Source organism: Staurois parvus, unplaced genomic scaffold (genome assembly GCF_062004578.1).
Source record: "Staurois parvus isolate SC_StPar_1 unplaced genomic scaffold, SC_StPar_1.0 ptg000108l, whole genome shotgun sequence".
Lineage (NCBI taxonomy): Eukaryota > Metazoa > Chordata > Amphibia > Anura > Ranidae > Staurois > Staurois parvus.
In genome coordinates this window covers 4,930,862-4,957,105 of record NW_028317904.1, presented here as the reverse complement: position 1 = coordinate 4,957,105, position 26,244 = coordinate 4,930,862, and the positions used below count along the sequence as shown (strand labels likewise).

General features: G+C 41.8%; 1 protein-coding gene and 1 long non-coding RNA gene across 2 annotated transcripts in view; one reads left to right on the top strand and one right to left on the bottom strand.

Moving 5' to 3' along the window:
* Window positions 1-20,832, top strand: part of LOC149467498 (uncharacterized) — a 79,902-nt gene extending 59,070 nt beyond the window's left edge. Inside the window, exons 2-3 of the long non-coding RNA XR_016311922.1 lie at window positions 17,086-17,156; window positions 20,692-20,832. This is a non-coding gene — a long non-coding RNA (uncharacterized LOC149467498). The remainder of the gene's footprint in view (window positions 1-17,085; window positions 17,157-20,691) is intronic.
* LOC149467497 (receptor-type tyrosine-protein phosphatase H-like) overlaps window positions 1-26,244 on the bottom strand; it is a 581,796-nt gene that overhangs the window by 102,731 nt on the left and 452,821 nt on the right. The window contains exon 19 of the mRNA XM_089671609.1: window positions 12,226-12,348. Coding sequence (XP_089527735.1) covers window positions 12,226-12,348 — 123 coding nt within the window. The remainder of the gene's footprint in view (window positions 1-12,225; window positions 12,349-26,244) is intronic.

Genomic DNA, 26,244 nt, shown 5'->3' with positions numbered 1-26,244 from the left:
CAGGAATCAGTCTAAGAAAGCAGACGTGCTAGAAGCACGTCTAACACAATGAAAAATCACTGCAGAAACATGTTCACATTGAAATTTACTTTCCCAAATATCTGGACTTCACTTTAAACAATATCTTACATTTAAAAAAAAATTTTCAATGGGTAAAAATTAGTTTTTTAAGGGAATTCATGACAGTCAAGAAATAGATGCTTTTCCAACATCTATGCAGGGATAGAAATGAGCATGTGCAGGACACAATTTAGCTGTCTGCTGTGGGCGCTTTCTTTTTAGACGCTGTTTAATAGTAAATCTCTGTGTGGAGTCCTCTGCAAGTCAGCACTGGATCGTCTCTACTGTGTTTAACAAACAGCATTATTTGTAGCTAGGCATATTTTTATGCATTCTAATTTGATTTCCTTAGTTCTATTGATTCTGTTTTTGTTTCTTATCCTTTATAATTATTTCTGTAATGATTTTACATATTTCGAAGGTCTAGATAATATATATTTTGACAGCTGAATCTAAAAATAAAGGTCGGCAATTAAAAACATTTTTTAAAACTTTTTGGGTCTGGTATGGATCTTAAGGGGTAACCCCATGCCAAAATAAAAAAAATGACGCGGGGTCCCTCCCAAATCCATACCAGGCCCTTATCCGAGCATGCAGCCCGGCAGGTCAAGAAAGGGGGGGACGTGCAAGCGCCCCCCCTCCTGAACCATACCAGGCCACATGCCCCCAACATGGGGAGGTGCTTTGGGGCAGGGGGGCTTCCCCCCCCCAAAGCACCTTGTCCCCATGTTGATGGGGACAAGGGCCTCTTCCCCACAACCCTGGCTGTTGGTTGTGGAGGTCTGTGGGCGGGGGGCTTATCGGAATCTGGAAGCCCCCTTTAACAAGATCCCCCCCCTACGTGAATAAGTATGGGGTACATGGTACCGCTACTCATTCACAAAAAAACAAAAAGCGTAGTGTAAAAAAAGACAGGACACAGTCTTTGACAAGTCCTTTAATCAAAGAAAAATCTAAAAGAATGTCCCCTGAAGTAGATTCAATGTCAATCACGCTGTAAGCTGCCATCGACCCGAAAAAAAAAAAAAAAAAAAAAGGTTCCGATCCCGACGATGGCATGCAGCCCTCTGCTGTTGGCTGGGTTGACAGCTCTTAAATATGTAAGGGACATCATCCGAGTGACCTCGCCCCATGTGACATGATTGATGTCACATGGGGAAGGGTCACATGCGTGATGTCACGGGTGGCCCCGTTCCTTACATATTTAAGAACTGTCAAACCACCGGAGCTGGAACACTGCAGGAGCCAGCTTCGGGTACGGGACCTTATTTATTTATTTTTTTATTTCGGGCCACCGGCGGCTTACATCGTGGTTGACGTTGGATCTACTTCGGGGGACATTCTTTTAAATTTTTCTTTTAATAAAGGACTTGTCAAAGACCGTTTCCTATCTTTTTGTACACTACGCTTTTTGTTTTTTGTGAATGAGTAGCACTACCATGCACCCCATACTTATTCACATGGGGGGGCGGGATCTGGGGGCGCCCTTGTTAAAGGGGGCTTCCAGATTCCGATAAGCCCCCTGCCCGCAGACCCCCACAACCACCGGCCAGGGTTGTGGGGAAGAGGCCCACGTCCCCATCAACATGGGGACAAGGTGCTTTGGGGGGGAGCCCCCCTGCCCCAAAGCACCCCCCCATGTTGAGGGCATGTGACCTGATATGGTTCAGGGGGGGGCGCTCGCTCGCCCCCACCCCTTTCCTGACCTGCTGGGCTGCATGCTCGGATAAGGGTCTGGTATGGATTTGGGGGGGACCCCATGCCATTTTTTTTTATTTTGGCATGGGGTTACCCCTTAAGATCCATACCAGACTCTAAGGGCTTGGTATGGATGGGAGGGGGAACCCCACGCCTTTTTTTATTTATTATGGTGCTGTTTTTTAAATGTAATTCTGGCTTTTTTTTCTTCACTATAGCTCAAAAATTCAGTTGTCATTTTCCCCTAGCTAAAAGAGAAAGTTTTCTATGAGTTTATTTTCCTAAAGGAAACAATGTTTACTTTTAGTTTATTAAAAGATACAAAGTTTCCTGTAACTCCCGGGAAAGTGACATCTAAGCTTGTGAACTATAGTGAAGAAAAAAAAAGGCTGGCATTTAAAAATCAGCACCGACATACATTTCGTATTGCGAAAAAAATTATGAAAACATTTGTAAACCGAGGCATTATTTTCAATGGATTTTTATTCGTAAACCGAAAATTACGTTAACCGAGGCGTTGGCAAACCAAGGTACGCCTGTATTAGTATTGAAATCCTTTGTATTGGGATACCTAGAACCAACATTCATCTGAATTGGCAACATAGCACAACATTTGTGTCACATTTGAAATATCTGGCTAGTTACATTGACCTTGCCCAGGGACTTAGGGTTGATTCACACCACAGAAATACAGGCTGAATTAGTGTCACAGCTCCGTGGATGAGTGGTTAACACTGCTGCCTCACAGCACTAGGGTCATTTTTTTAAAATCCCAAACTCGGCAATGAAGTTGCATGTTCTCCCTGGGCGACTTCCCTAAAATAGATGTGCTGGCAGCATCTTTGCTTTCTGTCTAAATGATCTCTAGAATGTGAATTAGAATGAGGCCTTGTCTGTTCAAACACTTTCAAAAGCTGCACCTTATGTGAATGTCAAAAGATGGGGTAAGATAAGGGCCTGGACTAATGATTGATTTGATAATGCTGGTTTGCACTTCGCCCCCTTTTGGGATGGGTGTGTCAAGCCAAGCGCTGAGAGAGAGAGAAGAGCGAGCAAGAGAGAGAGAGAAGAGTGAGCGAGAGTGAGAAAAGGATTAAAAAAAAAAAAATAAAATAATTGCATGGAGTCCCCCCCCAAATCCATAACAGACCCTTATCCAATCATGCAGATACCGCATGCCTTCAAAGATTTATTTCCTTTCTTGAATTGCCTGCTTGGTTCACACTAGATGCGATTTAAAATTGCACTTTTTGGTGGCAATTTCACAGTGTTTTCTGTAGAGTCCAACAAGTTATTGCGTTTTCAGTTGTGTTTTGTACTGCAATTTCTAATGTAGTCTATATGTGAAATCACTACAAAAATGCAGAAAAAGTTAGACAAGAACTACTTTTGAAATTGTGCTGCAGAAAATTGCGTATGTTAAGACATTCACATTCATTAGATCCAATATCAGGTACGATTTCAATTCCCAAATTGCACCTGAAATCGTGCACCCTGGATGCGACTTGGCATGCGATTTGCATGCCCTGTGACTTGCAAATCGTATGCCAAATTGCACCCGATGTGACTGGAGCTAACACCACAGTCACATCTAATCTGATTTGGAAATCGGGCACCTTACAGTGAAGTCGCACGATTTCAAAATCAGATTGGATGTGAACGGAGCGCCTATAGTGGACTATAGAGTGCGACTTGGCCTACAATTTGCAAGTCGCCTGTCATGCAAATCGCATGCCAAATCGCACCCGATGTGACCGGGGGCCACCCCGGTCACATCAAAGAGGATTTTGAAGTGGTGCGACTTACACTACGGTCACATCATGTGAAGTTGCATGACTTCAAGGTCGGGGGACATGCTGATTTAAAGTGTGCTTTGCAAGACATCTGACACAGATCTCTCTGCAAATCGCATGAAAAGTAGTGTATTCATTACTTTATAAATTGTTGCACCTCCGACCAAGTTTGGACCACACCAATATGAACGCTCTAATAGCGGTCACTTTGAGTGCGCCTTGGCATGTGATTTGCACAACATGCGACTTGCAAATCGTATGCCAAGTCACAGCCTATTGTCCGCTATTAGACCGGTCACATGGGTGCATTTCCGACACTGATTTGTAAAGTAGTACATGCACTACTTTTGTGGCGATTTGCATAGATATCTGTGTCAGATGTCTTGCAAATCGCAAGGACAACGGCAACTTCACTGTAAGTCGCACAATTTCTAAATCGGCTTTGATGTGACCGGGCTGTAAGATCTTTTTATGTTTGATTTCCAGAGTGTTTTTCCGATTTATGGGAAATCCCGCATACTAGCAAATGTGAATTGACATTTTCAGTATTGCATGCGAGATGTGGTCATATGACTGCCTTAACTCATGTGATAATCTGGAGTGAGTTGTGCCCATAGTGCCAATAAATGTTGCCATGGGGTTCCCCTTCACATCCTTGTTCAATTTTCTGTTGTATGCTGCACAGGTACACTTCACTGTGAATTTCTTTCTGACTCTGATTTGTGGGGCCTGTATACCAAGGGTTAACGCAGGTGGGAAGAGGATTGGTACTGGATAATCAGGTGCAAACACTTTCTCTTACCAAATGAATGACAGTGGTGGGTGTGCCCTTCATTGGGGGTGGGACCTTGTGTGGTGTGCTCCAATTGCAACCTATGTTATATAAAGGTCTACAGTAGTGGGTGATTTCCTGTTACTAGGCCAGGTTATTTTCAGAAAGTCTGTGCTTGTGGTGGTTTGGGGAGGAAGAGATAGTGCCCCCAGACCCCACTCAGGCTGTGTTTTGATTTGGGCTGTAAATCAGCTGCTGTGTCCCCATAGTGTCACAGGTGTCTCCAGCCACATGAACAACCCACTCATTCATGCTGTACAGGACAGAGGACCTGTGTGAATGTGGCATTTTTGACTTTTTTTCCTCAGCTCATTAATTTCAATGGGTTGCCTAATGTGTGGGAACATGCAAAAATACTGCAGGCATATTATTTTAAAAGTATGTTGCACCTCACCGCACAGTAGTGCGGTGCCATGCGTTTTGGTGGCTGTGAATGCTTCTGTGTTTACTAGATGTGTGGAGGTGCAATTAAGTTTTCATCATGGTACCTGCACACATCTGCAAAGGGCATTGCATTTCTTTGCTGTGCAGAAAAATGCGTGCTCTTGCATGCATTTCTGCACCACAAATGGTGTGAACAAGTCCTAAGGGCCAGTTCACACTGTAGAAACACAGTCTAGATGTGTTCCAGATGCGTTTTTGCATGCACTTTTTGATGCATGTTTAGCATGTTCCAGTGCATTTTAGATGCGTTTTTGATGTGTTCCAGTGCATTTTTTTATGCATTCCAGTTAATTTTGTCCCCTCTCTTTTTCTTCAATTTAATTAGGGACATGTGCGTTTTAGTGCGTTCCAGGGTGTTTTACCGCGTTCCAGTACAGTTCTATGCATAAACAATGCAGCCTGTTCGATTTTTCTGGCAGCACCTGCAACGCACTGGAACTGCAAGCGCTGATGTGAACTATGACATCGACAACCATATAACCTTCTTTCTGTGCGTTTTGGATGGAGAAAACGCAGCTGAAACACATATAGTGTGAACTGGCCCTAAAGGTTATTATAAGTAAGGGAACGGGACTGACTAGGAATTGTGAATTCAATCAGACTAGTGGTGAGATACAATTAGGAATCTTATAATAATGTTAGATCTGAACTGTAGCTGATAGGAAATGAGACACATTAACTTGGTCAGTAAATAAATAGTTAAATAAAAAGAGTTGGGCGGTGATACATAGATTTGCAGCTGGAACAGGTGATGACGGGGGGGGGGGGGTCAAGTTGTATAAGGAGAGAGGTTTAAGGGTTCGTTCACACTTGACTTTATTTCTAACTCTTCAAATGACCCTATAGCGTTTGACAGGCGTTTGGGAAGCATTTTTACCGCTCCTCAAATGCTCCCCAAACGCCCTATGTGCAGTTTTGAGGCACTTGATAGGCGTTTGCCAAGCGTTAAAACTGCACAACAAATGCCTATAATGAAGTTAAATGGTATTAACACTCCGAAAATGCCTCACAACCGCGTTGCAACTGCACCGCAAACGCCTGCCAGGCATTTGAGGAGTGGCACCATAGACTTGAATGGGAGGCTTCAACTCCTGCTGACTCGACATGAGGCGCTAGTTTTGCCATGACGCAATGCTAACGCATCAGTGTGAACAGCACTGTGTGCTGCCATGTGCAGAATTTTCATAGGCATTTGAGAAGTGTTAAAAAAAGCTTCCCAAACACCTGTCTGTTGCCTGCTGACAAAGTTAGTGTGAACGTAGCCTAAGAAGAGAAACAAAGTTGCAATGAAATATAAACAGAAGGAAAATTGAAAGTTTCAAACTTGTCAGAAGAACAGGATGCAGGTAAGATTCATTCCCTTTCCACTTTCTAGTCAGTAGCCACAATCTTAATTGATTGATCAATATTCTGGCACTGTCAGAACCCGGCAAATTGATCTCCATATTTTGGTCTTTTACAAATGTCAAGGAGCTAACAATCTAAGGCCAGAAACTCAGACATATACTAGGCCCAATTAACCTAACAGCATGTCTTTGGAGTGTTGGCAGAAACACACCCATGCAGAGAAAGCATGCAAACTCCAGACAAGTGCAGCCATGACTGGGATTAGAACCCATGACCCAAGTGCTGTAAGTTCTGAGTTCTAGCCACTGTAGGAGACAGTAGAGTAGTTTGAGCTGGAATGTAGAATAGTTACATGATTAAAGAGAATGAAGATACTGTATATAATTATATTGGGAGATTATAACAAGACATTCAAATTATTTGAGATATAAGTGTGAAAATGTTTGATTTTTGATAATAGAATGTATGACATTCATTAGTTGGCCGATCATTTTTGGAGAAACAGCAACAAAAAAAAATTATAATATAGGTGTGCTTTTTATTTTAAATTATAAGTATTCTCATATGCAAACAGATAAACGCCAATGGGGCAAAGCCCGTGGTTGTGCGCCACCTAGCAAACATATCCGGCATTGCATCTAGAAATGTGCCCAATGTCATTACGCATTTACGAACAGAAAAGAGTCTACAAAGTAGACTCTTTTCAATGAACTTGCTAGATGCCTTTCTGAAGACTGACAGGTCTAGACTGATTGAATTGAGTCTGCCTGAATGTTCAGCGTCTGCTGGTAGACTCAGTTCTTAGTAAATCAGGGCCTATATGTCAGAAGTACCCTAAAACCATACATTGAAACAGAGTTTGGATAATTATTAAAATCCTCTACAGAGAATGTACTCCCACAGTAATTGGAATTGTACACTCAATGCAAATGCAGATCGTATACATACATATGGTATTAATACATTCCACAGTAAAAGTATACCGTAACCCGGTACAGGTTTAGAAACAGATATTCTGATATCAATGGCTGCAGTAACTCGACATGTTTCACAATGTGTATCGTTTCTTCAGGAGTTAGGTTTCTACATAGAAAGAATGATATACATTTGTAAACAGCATTTTATATTGATCAATATTCATCACACAGATCAATTAAATAAGTTGTCATACCTTAGTCTACAGGCAACGGTACAGGGGCTGAGAAAGAGGACCTCAGGCCTTTCCAAACAGGGCCAGTCAAAGGGGGGATCCAAATAAACCAAGAGGGCAGGCGACAGCCCCTCAAAAGGCTTCCTGACATGTATAAAATATATACAACTGTTAAGGAACATGATGGGGACCTACTAAATGAGAAATAAGGGTATGTGGGTGTACAAATTAGACTAACCTTCCCACTGATAGGGGTGAACTAACGTCATCAATCCCAGTCTGAATGGAGCATATATAAAAAAGAGACCAGCAGTAACTGGTATAATATGGAAATACAGTCTCGTCACCAGTTGTGGTCCAAGTGTACTTCATTTGGTCCAGAATTGGACCCTTTGTTTGGCCCTGTTTGGGAACGTCTGAGGTACTCTTTCTCAGCCTCTGAACTGTTGCCTGTAGACTAAGGTATGACAACTTATTTAATTGATCTGTGTGATGAATATTGGTCAAGATAAAATGCTGTTTACAAATGTATGTCATTCTTTCTATGTAGAAACCTAACTCCTGAAGAAGCAATACACATCGCAAAACATGTCGAGTTACTGCAGCCATTGATATCAGAATATCTGTTTCTAAACCTGTACCGGGTTACGGTATACTTTTACAGTGGAATGTATTAATACCATATGTACTTATTCGATCTGTACTGTATTTGCATTGAGTGTACAATTCCAATTACTGTGGGAGTACATTCTCTGTAGAGGATTTTAATAATTATTGTACTTCTATGTGTGTTCAATAAAGCAATTATTTTACTTATCACTGCTGTAATGCCTATGAAGTCCCCTAAATGGCCCCTTTTTCTTTTCAAATCGTTAATGACAAACTTCATGATTTTCCTTTCTACTCTTTCCTTTGTCCTCTTTATTCTTTTTTCTATTCTGCATTGTACTTTCTATGTTGGTTAGGCGAGATACACTTAACCTCGAACTGGCTGTAATTTATGTCTTGCCTTAACCTCCCTAGCGGTATGATTATGTCAGTATTTCTGTGCTCAAAGCGGTACATTGTTTTCAATGGAAATATGTTGTTTTTTTATTGTAGGCCTGTAGTTCTTAGGAATAACTCACTGAAATCTGTTTAAACAAGAGTAGACATCCTGGGTGCGAGAAAATTTTATTACATTAAATCATAAATTATAATATAATAAATTATAAAAATAATAATATAATAATAAATTAAATAATGTAATCAAATCAAACACACAGAACTCTGTCTAAACAATATTATATAGACACTGCATTTTGTTCTAGAAAACATCTCGGTGTGGTATAGCTTGAAACACGGGACTGCACAAAGTCCGACATCGCAATCAGAACAGTGGAACCTCGTTTCTTTGCGGATTTTTTTTCCACTCTCATCTCGCCGAGAGCAACATACTATGCACATCCGTGTAGGTGCTGCCTTTTTTTGGGTTGGTGGGATGTGGTCCATAAAGTGACTTCCAGTCAGGCATTCTGGGTTGACAACTCCTACAGCACGTCGTCCGGATCTACCTACAGACATTGATGGCGTTTGGTGTTTGAGGAAGATGGATTCCGCAACTTTCCTAATAAAGTCTGCTTGAAGCACAGGTTTGTCACTGTTTTTGCGGAACAGAATGTAGGCATTCTACAAGCACTGTTCCAGAAGATGCCGGAAAATCTTTTTGTAGTATTTCCTCTGCAGCTTTCTCATTTCTGCATAGAAAGTCATAGCTTGGTCAGCTCTGTCAACACCTCCCATGATGCTATTGTAGTCAATAACTACCTGAGGCTTCTGAATGTTTTTCCCACCTTTTGATTGTACCATCACTGTGGAGGCATTGTGAATGGTACTCATTAGGCACACATCCTTCTTGTCCCGCCATCTCAGTGCCATCATTTTGCCTTTCTGCCAGGCAACTATTTCTCCAGGCTTCAGTTTGGTTTTTCCAAACATTGATGGCAAGTTGCGCCGGTTAGCCCTAACGGTTCCATAGGCATCTGTTTTGTGCTGCAGAAGAACCTCGTAAAGTTCTGGAGAGGTGTAGAAATTGTTCATTGTTACACAGTAACCTTGGTTTAGCAGAGGCTCAATTAGTGACAGGTCGGGTAAAGTTGCCATTCCATATTTCCTGTACTTGGGATCAAATTTTGTTCCTTTGTCAGTGTAAATAATTGTGTTCCAGATGTAGCCAGTAGAGGATTTGCACAGTAGGTAGGATTTGACACCAAATTGTGCTCTCTTGGATGCGATGTACTGTACCCAGCTGAGCCTTCCTTTGTAGGCCATTAGACTTTCATCTATACTGATGTCTCTCTCTGGCACATAGCTCTGCTGGGAATTCCTGAGAGCTATTTGGGAGACTTCCCAAATTTTCTTTAGCTTGGGAGCTGGATGAGTCGATTCATCAAAATCATCATTGTTTGTGAAGTGCAAAAATTTCATGATGAGTGAAAAGGAGTACTCCGACATGACTGTGCCAAAGAATGGCGTGGCAAGCATTTTGTTGGTGGTCCAATACCACTTCTGCAGCGGTTTCCCCACCACTCCTTGTAGAATAATTAGGCCGAGAAACAGCCAAATGTCCTCTTTGGTCACAGGCTCCCACTTTCTGCTTCCTGAAAACCTGCTGTATGGAGCAGCTAATTGTTGCGCAGCGTACCTGTTTGTCTTCATCACGATTATTCCAATAACCTCATCAGTCAGAAACAATTCTAAGTATGCCAAGGGGTTTTTACCTTCAACGAGGCATTTCATACCAGGTGTGCCAGTAAATTGGAATCTTGGTGGCGCTGGCATACCGCAATCAATTGTGCACCACGTTCACAGATCACTCACATTGATTTCAGATACGGCGCTGTCTTCACTGTCGGTGTCTGAAGACAAATCTCCATATGAGTCACTATTGCTCAATTCAAGTAGCTCCTCACTGTCGCTGTTTGCTAGCTCATCAAAAACAGCTTTGGTGCTAGCTAGACGCTTTTTGGAAGCCATGGGTGCAAAACCGTTTTTAGTCACAGAAACTGAAAAACTGCACTATGGATATATCTGAGGTAATGTTACAATGTATTCACTAGAGTAACGCTTTATTTTTACACAGGTCTATTTTTAAAACTCCTGCCTCCTGCAAGCCCCGCCCCCTGCCGGCACAGCGCAGCTGTCTCACGCTGATTACACAGATCAGTGTGAGATAGCCAGGAAGGAGACGGGATGATCGGAGCGGATGGCTCGAGGTGGCTGCAAGACCTGGGACACAGATTGCAGGACCAGGTATGTATTTTGTGGTGACCCCGAGTCTGGTTCGGGGTTACCGCTTTTGAGAGCTAGATTTAACCACAAGCCAGACTCAGGAAAACTGCTAGGGAGGTTAACTGCCAATTGTTGTGGCAGAATTTGTCATTATTGGTGTTTTATATCTATATGCAATAACTTTTTTGTAAAATTATTCAATAAAATTTGTTGGAAACTAAAAATTAGGTATTCATTTTTTTTTTTCAAAGTGAACTTATCCTTTAACTGTATGCAATAGCAATAGTAATACCATATTATACACAACATTTGGCTCCTGCTAAATGGGTAAATGTTTAGGCATTTGTCCGAAAGCCTGAACAGCCAAAGTGCGGTAATGATACCACTAAATGTAACTAAATGTTTCACTTAAACACAGCAGCTGAAGATTCATTTGGTTAAACGGGAAGTGGGAGCAGGTACCTGTCACATTCGGATACCTCCACTCCCCAAAGGTGCCAATCCTTAACAGGGAGTGGGGAAGGAAGCCTTAATACGAAACTTTCCCTAATGGGTGGAGCTCCGCTTTAAAGTTCACTGATTATGTTGTGACGTTGATCCACATTGTCTTTTGCTTTTTGTTGTTATAATGCATGATGTATGTGTTGTGAAATTTCATAATATTCACTATTGTGGTAGGAAGTCTCACTCAGAGCACTGCACAAAATATTGTTTTACTACACACATATTGCAAACATTACAGGTATTATTGATTATGTTTGCATAAATGATGAGATGTTCGTAAAGCTATTTGTTTACCAATAGACCCCATAATGAACTTAACTGTAAAATATATCATAACAGTATGTGGCCCAGTAGTTATAGACTAAATATACTTTCTTTAGCTTACTATATGTGAAATAGAAACAAAATGTCAACAGGGCTTACTTTATTTAAAGCAGAACTCCAGGCAGAAATATTAATGCATCATTGCAAAGGTGCTTTCATACCTTTTAAGTAAAACTTTCTTCTTTCCATTAATTGCTATCCAGGTAGTAATAAAATCATGGTTTCTTTAGAGCTTTAGGGTTTCTTTCTCCTTATCTCCCATTGCAAAACACCGATTACGCTCTCTATCCCCTTGGCTACCGGTAAGTTTCCCACTGTGTTACTTTAGACAGCAAGCAAACGTAATTACGCCCGTTGCAGCTCACTTTAGCTGCAACTGTGCCTCAGCTCCATCCACAGACACACCCACAGCCCCCAGCTCTGCCCTCATCTCTGCCTGCACATGCACCCATCATGTTTTACATTTCCCTTTGCATCATGGAAAAATGCGTTTTGTATAGCAGTGCAGATGTGACGTCTAGGCAGCGCTAAAGTCCTTCTCCCTGAGCTCAGAAGCAGAGTGATGTTCTGTGGAATGCTATGACGTCATAGTACTTTATAGTCCCAGAGATCTCAAAAAGTCCTTTTTGGTTATAATTTGATAGCGGTTTAATAGGGCCAGCAGAGAGCATCTTGTAAATGTATTGTAGCAGAATCCTGGAGTTCAGCTTTAACTGTAGTTCAGCTTTAATAGTGGCAAATTCTATTATGAAATAATCCATGCAATATGGCAAATATAAGCTTTCAGACAAAGAAGAACTTACATGTCTAATTGAGAAATCTCTAGTTGTCCACTCAGGCAAGATAGTTTCTGATGTAACAGTAACTGTAATATCACCGTAAGTGCAGGGTGTGTAATCCAGTGGCCAGTAACGTTCACATTTTACCTACAAAACAAAACATTTTAAAAAGGTCTAAATTTATTCTCACAAAAAAAATCATTCAATTTTTCCTATTGTCTCCCCCTCTACATCATGCATTCCACACATTTCTAAACTAACATTTGGCAACAGATTTGATTAAAAAAGTGGATGTAAAACCTCAAAGTACATTCTTCTATACTGTGTACATCTGACAGCTTTTTCTGGAGAAAAAAATGTACCCAAAGGAGAGCACCGGCAACAGCCTGAGAAAGACAGCCACAGCTGTGCTTGTTCTCTGTGTAGTGTGAGGAGGGGGTGTGTCTCTCCCTCCAATCAGAGTTCTTCTCCCTTAGGCTGGACATACATTATACAATTTTCCTTTAGATTTACCAAAAAGCAAATAATTTGAGGTCAAACCTAAACAGCACTTTCAGTTGTATCCAATTATGCAGGCCCTTGCACTAAATAGTTCAAGGTAAATCTAAGGAAATTGTACAGAAATTGTGCAGACAAATTTAAGAAAATTGTATAATGTATGGTCAGCCTTAGCTGTGCAGTGTTTAAATTCAGATCCATGCCTCTGGCTTTGTGCTGCTGAGAGATACTGGCAGATTCTGTATAAATTATGTGTGATGTAGAAGGCTGTACACGACAGATGATTGCAGATAAAGTATTACAAGCTATGTAGGAGGATTTGTTTCATCTCTGTGTATCGCTTGAGGTTAGTAATTTCACTGGTTATATTTATAAGTGTTTTCAACCACCATAATCCATCCAATAGTTCAAAGGCTGAATACTGTAGATAATTCTGTGTCCTTTGTGGGAGCAAACAAATATTTAAGAAACTGATGACGTGATGTGCTTTTTTTTCACCATGAACCTGGCCCACTTAAACTTAAAACTTAATTTTTATGTCATATCTTTAAAAAAAAGAAAGATGGAACTCATCCCAAAGATCCACAATTCTCTACTTTCACATCCATGCATCATGCAGAAGATTGACAAGGCTATAAGTTAATACATATAGACCAGAGCTTTTTTCTAGCGAAACATGCTGGAACGTCATTCTGGCACCTCTGCCAGCCCAGAGACAAAGAGGGAGTGTAGCATTCTATTGCTTAGCAGAGCACCCGCGGCCGATGCAGCCCACTTACTTCCGGCTGCAACCTGAGAGAGCAGAGTGAAATCATTTGCACTCTGCCTTTCTCTGGAGACTGGAAGCTGGTTTTGATGCCATTCACAGCTCAGCTGTTTGGAAGAGATGCGGAGCGTATGGGAATCGGGAAGCCTGGCCTGACTGTGACTTCTCTGTGCTGTGGACTGGAGAAAAGACATTTTTGTTAAATTGTTTGACAATGTTACTAGATGGGGCTGTCTGTTAATGCTGCTTGGATGTGAACCTGTGCTGATGATTGTCTTTCTACTGGATTGGATGATGTCTCCTTGCTGGTGGAGGAAGTCTCTTTGCTGGTGGGGGAATGTCTCTTTGAATAAAAGGGGATGCCTCTTTGCTAAATATTTTGGGATGTCTTTTTGCTGGGTGGGGATGTCTCTTTGCTGGATTGGGCCATCCCTTTGCTGAATATATGGGGATGTCACTTTATTGAATATATGTAATGCCTCTTTGCTGGTTTGGGGATGTCTCTTTGCTGGATTGGGGATGTCTCTTTGCTGAATATATGGGGCTGTTTCTTTGCTGGATTGGTCTGCCTTTTTGCTAAATATATGGGGATGGTTCCTTGCTGGATTGGGCTGTCTTTTCTTTGCAGGACTGGGTCACCTCTTTGCTGAGAATATATAGATGTCTCTCTGCTGAATATATGAGGCTGTCTCTTTACTGGATATATGGGAGCTGTCTTTTTGCTGGATTTGGCTGTCTCTTTGCTGAACATATGGGGATGTCTCTTTGTTGAATATTTTGGGATTTCTCATTGCTGGATTGGGATGTTTCTTTGAATATATAGGGATGTCTCTTTGCTGGATTGAGCCATCTTTTTGCTGAATATGAGGATGTCTCTGCCAGCAAAGATCCGAAAGATCCAGATTGGGCCATAGCTTTGCTGAATATATGGGGATGTCGCCTTGCTGGATTGTGATGTCTCTCTGCTAAATATATTGGGATATCTTTTTGCTGGATTGGGCCCTCTCTTTGCTGAATATTTGGGGATGTTTCTTTGTTGGATTGGGCCATCTAGTTGCTGCATATATGTGGATGTCTCTCTACTGAATATATGGGGCTGTCTCTTTGCTGGATATATGGGGGCTGTCTCTTTGCTAAATATATGGAGATGCATCTTTACTGGATTGGGCTGTCTCACTGAATATATATACATCTCTCTTCAGTATTACATAACACGTTCCAGGATTCTCCTTCTCACTTAGCAGAAATCATGCTGACAGATAAAAAAATAGCAGCTGGCAAAAACAATTAGATCAATTGTATACAAAAATAACATTGCCACGCTAAAAAAAACAAGTGAAAATTATGGACCAAACGTGTATCTAAGTATATAGGAAATGGAAATGATAGGAAAAGGGGGAGATGGTTTCTAGTCCCCCTTTTCCTCATGGGATGGCGGCAGGCTGGAATCCTAGCTGGCAGACAAAAGGTTATTTGAGCAATATTGTACTGCTAGAATTGTTTCCCATCATTGCGGCCTTAGAAATTTGGGGCCACAAATTTTGGAACAAGTGCCTACTTATTTGAACTGCTAATAAAGGTGTGTTATATGCAATTAACTCCTTAAAGTCTCCACCTGTCATTATTTTGCTCTTTAAATGTTAGAGTTTGAACATTTGGATCAAGGCTCTCATGTAGCAGGGAAAAGTAATGATCTGGCAGATTCTCTGTCTTGATTGCAGTGGATCATTTCTTCCAATTGCTTCCAGATGCGGACCAGGTGGCTATACCCTGTTCATCTCATTTATGGGACCTTCTTTAAGTTTACTTAGTGAGAACATAAAAAATTCAGTAGCTTTGTCGACCTAGTCTGGATATCAATCGGTCTATGTCTAATGTGGCTTTCATTCTTAAATGCAACTAATGTTTCTAGTAGTTAATTTTCTGAGGGATTAGTATTCTTGTTTTTAAATTCTTTATTTAATAAAAGTCACTTTTGGGCTCATGTGAATACAATAATGGCCGGTGTCTCATTTTTTCTTAAGTTGCACAATTTGCCAGCTTGTTCACAATTCTTCTCAGTTAAACATCAAAAGGGTATAAAAAATATAATTTCCAAAAGGACAAAGAAAAACATATTACTCCACATATACTTATTCGGCTCTGTCAGGTGCCAGGCCAGGTATGTTTTTCTTCCTTCGAACTCATCCTGTTTAACCACCTCCCACCCGCCATGTAGTCCAATGATGGGAGCAAGGTGGTTCTCTCGTTCTGGGAGGACATCATATGACGTCCTCCCATTCTCACCGTGCATGTGCGGATCAGGGAAAGCGCAGTGATCGGCGGTGCGCTGTGTCCCTCGGACACAGCAGATCACCGATCTACGGAAAGAGCTGAAGATGTCGGCTCGGTCATGTGATCAGCTGTGTCCAATCACAGCTGATCACATGTAAACAGGGAAATGCCGGTTATCGGCATTTCTCTCCTCACGAGCTGTCACGCTGACAGCTTGAGAGGAGAGGAGAGCCGGTAATCGGCATTCTGCGGAGGGGACATGTACACTGATCATCAGGGCACTGATGATCAGTGTGCCTTGATGATCAGTGTGACCCCAGAAGTGCCACCTGTCAGTGTCCATCAGTGCCAGCTGCCAGTGCTGAACAGTGCCACGTGCCAGTGCCACATCAATGCCACATATCAGTGCCTACCAGTGCACATCAATGCCACAAATCAGTGTCCATCTGAGCTGCCTTTCAATGTCACCCATCAGTGCCACTTATCAATGCCAATCAGTGCCACCTATCAGTGCTGCCAATCAGTGCCAGTCAGTGCTGCCTATCAGTGCCAGTCAGTGCCGCCTCTCAGTGTATCAGTGCCACCTGTCAGTGCCTCCTATCAGTGCCAGTCAGTGCCACCTAACAGTGCCGCCTATCAGTGCTGCCTTTCAGTGCCCATCAGTGATGCCTGTCAATGTCCAACAGTGCCACCTACCACCAGTGCCTCCTCATCAGTGCCCATTAGTGCCACCTATCAGTGTCCATCAGTGCAGCCTATCAGTGCCCATCACTGCAGCCTCATTAGAGCACATCAGTGAAGGAGAAAATCACTTATTTACAAAATTTTACAACAAAAACTAAGAAAAAACTTTTTTTTTTCAAAATTTTCAGCGGTTTTTGGTTTGTTTAAGAAAAAATAAAAAAACCCAGAGATGATTAAATACCACCAAAATAAAGCTCTATCTGTCACAAAAAATTATAAAAATTTCATATGGGTACAGTGTTGCATGACCGCGCAATTGTCATTCAAAGTGTGACAGAGCTGAGAGCTGGAAATTGGCCTGGGCAGGAAGGGGGTATAAGTGCCCTGTAGGCAAGCAGTTAAAGCTGTTTTTCCATTACATTTTTTGCTGTCTTTAGAGTATCTAGGTACCTCCCTTACGAAATATCAATTTCTGAGTGTTTTAAAAAAATTATTACAATTCTTGAATTTACAACAGGCTCATCTAACATCTCACTCATTCCGTATTGGGGCAGTCATGGAAGCATCAAGATTAGGATTGGATGCTGACATTAGTGAAAAAAAAGTAGGGAGGTGAAATCTGTTATATATTCGTCCTAATTCTTATGTTTACATTTATTCAGGTACTGCTTGAATAGTATGGATTATCAGCCATTCCTTCATCTTTTGGGCCCAACACAGAGCAAAGGAAAAGGTATATTCTGAAAACGTAGGTCTGGATCATTGTAAATTTAGGATTTTTTGAAGTGGTAGAAGAGGTATGGTATGGTCCGACCTATTTTTTTTAATTAGTAGACTTCATCTACCGGATATCTTGATTGTTCACCTGGGAAGCAATGACACTGGGCAACAAAAAAATGCTTGATTTTATTTTTAAAATCATAAATGATTTACACTGTTTTCAACTGTCTTTCCCCCATACAGTTATTATTTTTTCAAAGTAGTGACAAGGTTGAGGTGGCTTGAAACCCCTTCTCTGCGTCCTTTGGAAAAAAGGGTGAACGGGCAGTTGTTAAAGACTCTCTCAATTATGTCCTTTAGACATGTAGATTAAGAAGGGGGCTTACCTGGCCTATACAGAGATGACAGGGTTCATATATCAGACAATGGATTGGTTATTTTCAACTCAGATTTACATACCTGTGTTGAAATGGCTGCAGTGCAGGGGGTGTGTGTAACAGGTGGGTTTAGTTTAGGAAAATATTAAAGTGATATTAAAGGCTTACATTTTAAAAAAAAATGAGGTGAGTTTCAAGCCCCCCCCGCATACGAACCTGTAGATCGTGGGGAGACTTATAAAGGGTTAGGTGACCTTAGCAGAGGTCAGATGACCTCTGCAAGGGTCATGTGACCTTTGTATGGAAGCTTCCAGAACCCCATTCTGGAGCTATAAAAAGGGGGTTAGCAGCAGAGCTCAGACACCTTAGAAGACAGAGCTTTGGTGCTCCACGCCCTCCTGATTACAGCCATTATTATGTGGTGGTGTCACCTTTGTAAACAAAGGGGGATGTTTTGTTCTAGTAAAAGTAGTTTGAGCTGTAATGGCTAAACTATTTTTTTTAAGCATAGTTAGTAAAAGGTTTGTTTTATAACAAAGTATTTGGGAAAATATTAAGTTCAGAACATGTCTTATGCAGCCGGAGTCGTGGTGACTAGGTTGTTTTCAGTATATTTTTTTGAAAGTTAGCATTTATCAATATTTAAATCAATAATAAATGGCCGCGGCCCAAATTTTTTATCAAATCCATTGTTTCAGTGTCTTTTATTTAATAAATGTTATTTAAAGTCCTGCCTTCTGTCCCATATTAGTCCCAAATAAGTCCAAACAAGTGAAATATGTGATGAAAAGAAATCTTTTTGCAAGTCACATGAGCTTGTAGGTCATCTGTGGGGGAGCTTATGTTGCCTCCAAGTCTCCACGTATGATCACCACAGCATCACCACCAGTGACATAGAATATTCATCCATAGTATAAAAAGAGAAGTGCTATTCCTACCACTGCTAAATGTGCCAGTTCCAGCCCAGAGTTGCTGATTGTCAAGGAGCCAGTACCTGCCAATAACCAGTGACTCATCCCTGCCCTGCTCATTCAGCTGTCAGCAGTTTATTCAATGGACTTTAAATGTTTCTAAAATCATCATCATCAAGATATGACAATATAGCACCTAAACATAAAGACTTAAGGAAAACAGTGGGGTTGATTTACTAAAACTGGAGAGTGCAAAATCTGTTGCACCTGTGCATGGTGGCCAATCAGCTTCTAACTTCAGCTTGTTAAATTAAGCTTTGACAAAAACAAACTGGAAGCTGATTGGTTTCTCTGCAGACCTGCACCAGATTTTGCACTCTCAAGGTTTAGTAAATCAAATCCATTGCATGTTAAAAATATAGACATTTCACCTGCCACATCCTCTTTTACTGATCAGAATGTTTCTGGCGGTAGAGATAAATGTCTCAATCATTGGAGCCCAATTCACCAAAAAAACTCACCTCTTAAAGCAGTAGTAAGATGTGAAAGGTTTTTTTGTTTGTTTGTTTTTTTTCCTATCTCCCTGCAAGTTGAAGTGGTAGGCAGAAGGTTTTTTTTTTATCTTAATGCATTCTATGCATGAAGGTTAAAAAAACTTTCTGGGAGCAGCTCCCCCCTCTGCCCCATACATAACCATTTCAATCCAGCAATATACATGAAAGCCAGGTCTCTCTCTCCTCATTGGCTGCTGCTTCTCTCAGTCACAGCTAGTAATCCTTGATGAGAGAAAGGGGGGTTGGGGGGCAGGGCTAAGCCACGCTCTGTGTGTGAATGGACAATGTTCATTAAGAGGAGCGTGGCTCGGGAGCCTGCTTGAGTGCCCCTATAGCCTCTTGCTGGGGCGGGGGGTTGGTGTTGGAGTTTGGAATATGCTGTAGGTGCTGTGCTTCCTCAGACAATTTACCAAGTTGTTTGTTCTATTATATGCCTAATTTTTTTTTGATCTTTCAGAGTTTTGGGACTAAGCTACTGCAAATTATACTGTTGTTTATTTGCGTTTACATAACTGTCATTATGTTATATAGTAGTGTCTGACAACACCAGGCTGGGAGTATGGTGCCCTCAGCAGTAAAATTGGAAATGCGATAGCATCTAAGTGCTTTATATAGCCTTTGCTGTTTGTCTAGTTATTTGTTTATGTTATGCTGCCACCTTGTGATATTTGCTTTAACTACATGTAATTGTCTGTAATTCTTCCCCTTTTGTATGATGTATTTTCCTCCTTTCTCATTTGTGAGTTTCTGTATTGTTCCTACAAGGCACACATTGAGGCTACAAAATAAAATATTAATTTTGACCACTTTAAACATTTAAATGCCGACATGCACTGCATCATATTGTTTGCCTTCTTTCGTGGGTTCAGCTATCTGAATAAAACTGTATGCGAGAATTTCTGCTATATTCAGGCCAGGCACAGAGGTCTCAGGATGGGATAAGTCACAATTACGAACAGGAGCCAGGCGCTGTGTAGTTTTGTGATAAAAGTAATACACCTTATATGGAGGTGTGCCTTTAATAATTCATATGGTAAAAAATAGATAACCAGCCTGTGGCTTTAAGAAGCCAGGTTCCAAGATGGACGGTCCGTCCGCTCAGAGGGAAGTAGTGGAGTAGAATGCCTGTCAGTGCAGGGACCACGTGTATCCGACGTCCCAGCGTCCCGGATGACGTCACTACGATGTGGCCAGTTGCCGGGACAACATGTTTCACGTGCATGCGCTTTATCAATTCTCAAGTATCAAGAGGCTTGATAAAGCGCATGTGCGCGAAACATGTTGTCCCGGCAACTGGCCTCCTCCTTCTAAAGCTGCGGCTCCAGCAAGAGTTCCCCCCTCCGTCTCTCCACATCGTGGTGACATCATCCGGGACGCTGGGACGTTGGATACACGTGGTCCCTGCACTGACAGGCATTCTACTCCACTACTTCACTCTGAGCGGACGGACTGTCCATCATGGAACCTGGCTTCTTAAAGCCACAGGCTGGTTATCTATTTTTTACCATATGAATTATTAAAGGCACACCTCCACATAAGGTGTATTACTTTTATCACAAAACTACACAGCGCCTGGCTCCTGTTCATACTTTCCACAAACTGATGTGTTTTTACCATGGCAGCAGTGAGTTTTTTCCCCACCAATGACAGTTGACATATACCATTCACTTATTTCCTTTGGGACACATCTGTGTGCTTTTATCCAGACAGATGAAGACCCAATGGAGGCCCAATCCACTGGACACCCTGGAGGAGCAAGGCGCCGCAGACCATCCCAACGCACCTCGTCCTCTCCTGCTCGGCGAAGGCTCATCATTGGGGACAGTCTCCTAGCTTCTCCAGCTCACCGCAAGGCACGTCACGAATGACACTTCTCCCTTCCCCCTCCCCCCCCCCCACCCATGCATTACTCTTCCCCCATTCTATGGCCACTTCTACACCTGACCTATTATATTGTGTGATTATACTGAGATCATATTGATTCTTGCTCTCTGCGGGCTGCATGGTAACAGTGCTAATAGAGCCGCGGTTCGTACTATTACTGGTTCTGGAGTTTGTTTGGACAGTTATGACCTATTGCATTATACTGGTAGCCTCGGTTGAGACTGGAGTTTTTCTTGGTTCGGGATCCAGCGGCGCAGACTGCTCAGTTACCTTGATGTGGGCCTGCGTCCCTGGATCTCACCGCATTTTGCAATTGACGTCTCTATACAGAAAATCTTATAAGATTGAGATTTTGAGTCCAAACTACTTCGGTTTATTCAGGCCTTCTCGCATTGCTCTTTGGGAACATATTTTATGGTCCATGAGCAATTCTGAAACGAGCCGTCTCACTCTTATTCAATGTTTATATTGTGGTTCTGTGGTGCAGTTATTGTGTGACCATGCCATACCTTGATACACATCCTGCCCATAGTGTCTCTTCATGAGCTTTTTAACTATATATGAGCTCATAGGAACCTCTCTCTATATTCCATACTCTCCTACACGTTCATGATCATACCCAGATTTATGTATAAACACTTGAGATACTATATGCTATGCACTTATACACTTCTCCTTCCCCCTGCCATCCTCTGTACATCGTCTCTATCTCTCCACATATTTTGGCTGCCTTCACATTCTTCCCAGTATATGGTGTGATTACTTTCGAAACCAAGGTTCCAAGTCATCTTCCAATGCAAACCCCCAAACAAGGCATGGGATTTCTTTACTTGTTGTGCATACTGCAGGTTCACTTTATGGTTGTGCAAGTTTCTGATATGTGTACATAGATTATTATGGACCACGCTCTCAACAGGCCACAGATTCATGATGCCACTCCAGCGGTTTATCACAACCTCTCTAACTCTGGGGTTGATCTGCATCCGTGGTAGCGACCTGCTGCACTGCTTGGAACGCCTCGGTTAGGGCCACTATTTCTCTTCTGTCAGGATTTCAGGGCTGCAGTTTAATCAGATGGTTTGCCCTCGGCCCGCATCCCTGAATCCTACTGCGTTATGTATTTAATGTTTTCTTGCAAGGTTTTATATATGGTTAATATCTTAAATCCGAACAGACACAGTATAAAAAGACCTTCTCGCATTGCCTTTTGTGATCATAATGTATGGCTCATGGACAACTGCAGAATGTAACTTACTATTAGTGTATACTGTTTATCTTGTGATACTATAGTATTATAAATGTATGACTATGCCGCATCCTGTTACACAACCCTACCTTGATGCCTTCTCAAGACAGTTTTATATACATCTAGACACATAGGAGCCGTCTGTCATGGATCCGGATATGACCAGAGATGTGTGGACTGACACAGGGAATGTCAGGCTTCAGGAGTGATGTAAGTAATATAATTTATTTGTGCGACACACCAATATACAAATACACCATGCAAGTAAAAACCAAACCTTCAACTAATATCTATGTGATCAGAAACACAGGTGTAGTCAGGGCTGGAGAGGTACAGTAGTCAGGCAGGCCGGGTCAGGAACAAATCGGGCAGATCTGGTACAAAGGAGTAGGCAAATGGATAGTCAAAAAGGAGAGCTGGGTCGGTGCAGGCAGAGTTCAATTGTGGTCAGAATCAAGCAGGTAGATGACAGGATACAGGTACAGGACAACAGGGGCTCATGGGAAAACAAACACCAAGGCACTGATTGCAGGCCTGGTTACTGCTTAAATACACCTCCTGCAATCAGCCTCAGTTGATGGCTTGACTGCAGGAGGTGAGATCCTGGCTGCTGAAAAGTACTCACTGGTAAGAACTGATACTGCAGCCCATAGAGTAGGTGAGCTCCAGCAGTGAGTCCTTTCCTGACACCGTCCTTCATAACACCATACCTTTATGCTTAGTGATCATTCCTAGATTTACACATGATTACCCACACTACTATAACTAACACACCTCTACATATGATGTAGAGATGTGATGATGTAAGATCTCCTACCTATGCCCCCTTATCACAAATTGAACACCTCTCCCCACAAAAATTTGCTGACATCAACCTATCTCCGTGTGTCACTGCTACCTTTTATTGGACCCTATCTTATACATACTTTTTGTCCCCGATAGACCTAGTAGGTCCTAGACGGTCTTCCTGGTACTTTCCCACGACACACACAGCGGCCGTCTCTGGGTCTGATACATTTCTGATTTGTATTTCACATCCACACACAAATACATTAAGTACCTCACTAACACATACGATTCTCAATACAGGGCGGCGTAGCTGGACTTCACTGTCCCCGGAGTTTGTTTTGTAAGGGAAGTTTTAGGAACACATGCCACTACATCTGTATGGGTTTTTACTGTCGACGCCTAACACTTCTCACCTCTACTATTTTCTGATTTCTTGACTCTTCCTCTCTATCTTTCTCACTCCTATTTCTACTTTTCTTTTTCTCTGTTTGTTGGGGGGGGGGTGTTGTGGGGGGGATTTTTTTTTCTTTTTTTTCTCTTCTTCCTCTTTTCTTTTCTCACACCCATCTGCTGCACATTATAGACCTTGAATAATACTTTTTCTGCCATACAAGACAATGTCTACTAAACCCACATCCATACGAGCCCACCATACACTTTCTGTGGCATCTCTTAATGCAAGAGGCTTAAATATACCTGAGAAACACTCACAACTCCTGACTTACATGAAAAGCTTGCGAGCAGACGTGCTCTTCATTCAAGAAACTCACTTTCGTGCTGATCAAATTCCTAAATTTTCCAATGCTAATTACCCAACAGTCTATCATTCAGTTAACACAGAGGTGAAAGCAAAAGGTGTGTCCATTTTGATCTCCAAAACACTTCTGTTTACAATTACTGATTCTCTCTAGGATCTGGAGGGAAGGTTCTTCTTCCTTAAAGGCACCCTTTACAACAAACCGCTTACTTTAGCCAACATTTACAGCCCCAATACGGCACAAGTGAGCTTTTTCCGTAAGATTTCTAAAACACTTGCAACATTTCAATCGGTATCCTGATTCTTGGGGGCGATTTTAATGTAGCGCTGAATCCATTGGAAGATACCTCGACAGGCTTTTCATCGAAATCCTTCCGAGCACTTAAACAGATTAAACTTAACCTGAACGACCTTCTCCATGATACATGGCGTACCCTACACCCCTCTGACAAAGACTACACTTTCTTCTCAGCACCTCACAAGCGTCGTTCCAGAATTGACTATCTTTTTCTTTCACAAAAAGACTTACACACATTAAAATCAGCCTCTATTGAACCAATGATTCTTTCTGATCATCACCCGATCATGATGACCATACATCTTCCTGATGCCCCATCTACTTCCAAAACATGGAGATTAGATCCCTTTCTCCTTACGAACTCATCGGTTGCCCTCCAAAATCGCGAATCTCTGACCAATTATTTTAAGGAAAATGCTTCCCCGGAAACGACACCTCTCATTCAATGGGAAGCACACAAATGTGTGATATGTGGGCTCCTGCTCTCCATCACTGTTTCTCGAAAACGCTTAGCTCAGGCATCTTTTACTTCTATACTTCAAAAAGTACGTAAACTTGCATGCGCACATAAACGTTCCACGGCTGTAAACTCTGAATCCGAACTTGATCAGGCATGCAAACAACTTCAAGACATAGTGGAAGAGAAAACCAAGCGTAATTTTACTTTGTCTCAGAAACTCTTTTATAAACATGGAAATAAGAGCGGCAAATTTTTAGCCAGGGCCTTGCAATCTAAAAAAGCAGCTCACACCATTCATCAACTTAACTCCAAACAAGGTCACTTACTTAAAACTTCTACGGATATCGCAGCTGAATTTAAGAAATATTATACTACCCTCTACAACCTACCCTTAGCCCCAAAACCGACAGGGGATATTAGACCATATAAGGTCATTATCCCAACTTTTCTCTCCCAATATCTTCCTAAACCCATTTCCCAATCACAAGCAAGAGAACTAGATGGAGCCTTGACACTGACAGAATTACAACAGGCCATCGCACAATTAAAACCAGGTAAAAGCCCGGGCCCAGACGGACTTATAACCACCTATTACAAATCCTTTATAGACATCCTCGCACACCCATTCCTAAAGGCTTTTAATTCACTAGATACCCTAGGACAGTCCATGCACCATCTTTCTGAAACCCACATCATGCTTATACCGAAAGAAAACAAGGACCAGACATCGCCAGCAAACTATTGTCCAATCTCCCTCCTGAACGTTGATTTAAAGATTTTTTGCCAAAATACTAGCCAATCGTCTACTGAGCATCATAGACCCCATTATTTCCACTGACCAGGTGGGATTTGTACCCGGTAGAGAGGCTAGAGACAATACAATTAGGGCAATAAATGTACATCATTAGTTGACGCAGAAGAAACAATCTGGCTTTTTCCTCTCTCTAGTCGCTGAGAAGGCCTTCAACAGATTGGCATGGGACTACATGGAGGCCGTTCTGACTGGCCTTGGGCTTCCTACTCGTCTCTTGAACTTTATCATATCTCTATATACAACACCAATGGCTAAAGTGAGAGTCAATGGCCTCCTTTCAGACTCTTTTTCTATAAGCAACGGGACCAGACAGGGATGTTCATTATCCCCCCTCCTATTCATTCTTACGTTGGAACCTTTTTTGAACTGCATTAAACGGAATGACAACATCAAAGGAATCTTAATCAATATCAAAATTCACAAAATAGCTGCCTTTGCTGATCACATCCTGCTTTTTCTGACAGACCCACATATTACGCTACCTAACTTATTACATGATTTCAAATTATTCCAGTGTTTGGCCAATTTTAAAATTAACTTCAATAAATCCCAGGCCCTTAATATTTCCCTAACCCAAGATACGGTCAGACAGGCAAAAACCAACTTTCCTTTTGCATGGTAGTCCGAGGCCATCACTTACTTAGGAATTCAATTATCGACTCACCTTACAGAACTCTATGGCAAAAACTTTTTACCCATTTTACATAGCATCACCAAAGATCTACAGACTTGGGACAAACCATTTTTTTCTTGGTTTGGCAGAGCAGCTATTCTCAAGATGAATGTGCTTCCCAGTCTACTATACCTGATGCAAATGATTCCAATCAAACTGCCCAATTCCTTCTTTAAGTCCTATAGAACATTATGTACCTCGTTTCTATGGTGTAATAAACGCCCCAGAATCGGTTTTGAACAACTTACCATGCCTAAGACGAGCGGAGGTATTGGACTGCCGATATCACCCGCTACTACAGAGCCTGTCACATGGAAAGAATAGTAAACTGGTCTACA